We start from the raw sequence: 1,925 nt of genomic DNA on the forward strand, positions 1-1,925 counted from the left end.
TGAAACAATGCAATTTGAATGTATTATGCATTCAGGTCAGGGATTCGAACCCACTACTGACAAAACTGATTCATTGTACCCCATCGTTGTCCCTTTAGGCAATTTCTCATCCCAGCCAGTGCACCATGAGTGGTATATTAAAGGACTTAGTATGTGCTATCCTGTCTGTGGAATGAAAGAATTGTTTTATTTAACGATGCACTCAACACATTTTATTTACGGTTATATGGCGTCAGACATATGGTCAAGGACCACACAGATTTTGAGAGGAAACCCACTGTCGCCACTTCATGGGCTACTCTTTCCGATTAGCAGCAAGGGATCTTTTATTTGCGCTTCCCACAGGCAGGATAGCACAAACCATGGCCTTTGTTGAACCAGTTATGGATCACTGGTCGGTGCAAGTGGTTTACACCTACCCATTGAGCCTTGCGGAGCACTCACTCAGGGTTTGGAGTCTGTATCTGGATTAAAAATCCCATGCCTCGACTGGGATCCGAACCCAGTACCTACCAGCCTGTAGACCGATGGCCTAACCACGACGCCACCGAGGCCGGTGTGTCTGTGGGATGATGCATATAAAAGATCCGTTGCTGCTAATGGAAAAATGTAGCGGGTTTCCTCTGATGACTACATGTCAGAATTACCAAATGTTTGACATCCAATAGTTGATGATTTATTAATCAGTGTGCTCCAGTGGTAGATTTGTGAAAAATAATTAAGAGCCCTGTAGAGCCAAATGCATTCTCCATCATTCATAAACACAAATTATGTGACTGCTAAATTAACTACTATTTTATCTTTTTAAATGAAAATATTGGTTAAATGTCAAAACCACCGAATCCTTTTTGTCATAATCAGAATGATTCAGTCACAAAATCCCCAGCAATGGATAGCTGGCATTGAGTGTGATGCACGGGCTAAATGTGTAAATTCGGATTTCTGATTTCGTTTCCGACAATCTTCACTAAGTTCCGCCAGAATACATTATTATCACTAGTATCAGGTTTATGAGGCTTATAAATTACATGTTTATTTGATGATGTAGATGTTTGGCCTTGTGGGCTAAAGCGATGTACTTGTTTGCAATTAATAAAAACAAAAAGTTTGTTTTGTTTAACGACACCACTAGAGCACATTGATTAATTAATCATCAGTTATTGGATGTCAGACATTTGGTAATTCTGACTCGTAGTAATCACAGGAAACCCGCCACATTTTTCCATTAGCAGCAAGGGATCTTTTATATGCATCATCTCACAGACAGGATAGCACATACCACAACCTTTGATATACCAGTCATGGTGCACTGGTAGGAATGAAACATAGCCCAAACCAACCGCTCATCAAGCGAGCACTTTACCATTGGGCTACGGCCCGCCCTGGTGAGTTAAAACTGAAGATGAAACCAACTGACTTGAGAATGACTTTCTCATAGAAAGCTTTAATCTCCGTGTCTCTCCTCTGTGGATCTTTCTGCAGCCAGTGCAGAACATACTTCTCTTCAAACTGCTCCAAGAGTTCCTGAAAAAACCCCAAGTTGGTTTTAAAACATTAAAAAAAGAGAGCATACACTGTATCAGACCTAGAATCTGATATAACAACACAAGATTTCTGCAGAATTAAAATGCTTCGCCCATTATGAATGTATTCATGTGTTAACCATAGAGGTTAACGTACATGTCATTGAGATATCAATTTGGCTAATTGCATTGGACAGTATAGCTTAGGCATTTGGGTTAGGAGTAGCTAATCTGCATGATGTCTTCACATTGATCTTGGGGCGGGGTCTAGCTCCATTGATGGAGTCCTCACCTGACGCGCTTGCATTGCTGGATTGAATTATGTATCTCAAGGGATCCATTCTCCAATTGGTTTTTTCCCCCCATCCCAACCCAGTACCTCACAACTGGTATGTGCTGTCC

General features: G+C 41.1%; 1 protein-coding gene across 1 annotated transcript in view; it reads right to left on the reverse strand.

Moving 5' to 3' along the window:
* Positions 1 to 1,359: 1,359 nt before the first annotated feature.
* LOC121370086 (sodium/hydrogen exchanger 1-like) overlaps positions 1,360 to 1,925 on the reverse strand; it is a 62,753-nt gene continuing 62,187 nt past the window's right edge. Inside the window, exon 18 of the mRNA XM_041495190.1 lies at positions 1,360 to 1,524. Coding sequence (XP_041351124.1) covers positions 1,360 to 1,524 — 165 coding nt within the window. The remainder of the gene's footprint in view (positions 1,525 to 1,925) is intronic.

Source organism: Gigantopelta aegis, chromosome 1 (genome assembly GCF_016097555.1).
Source record: "Gigantopelta aegis isolate Gae_Host chromosome 1, Gae_host_genome, whole genome shotgun sequence".
Lineage (NCBI taxonomy): Eukaryota > Metazoa > Mollusca > Gastropoda > Neomphalida > Peltospiridae > Gigantopelta > Gigantopelta aegis.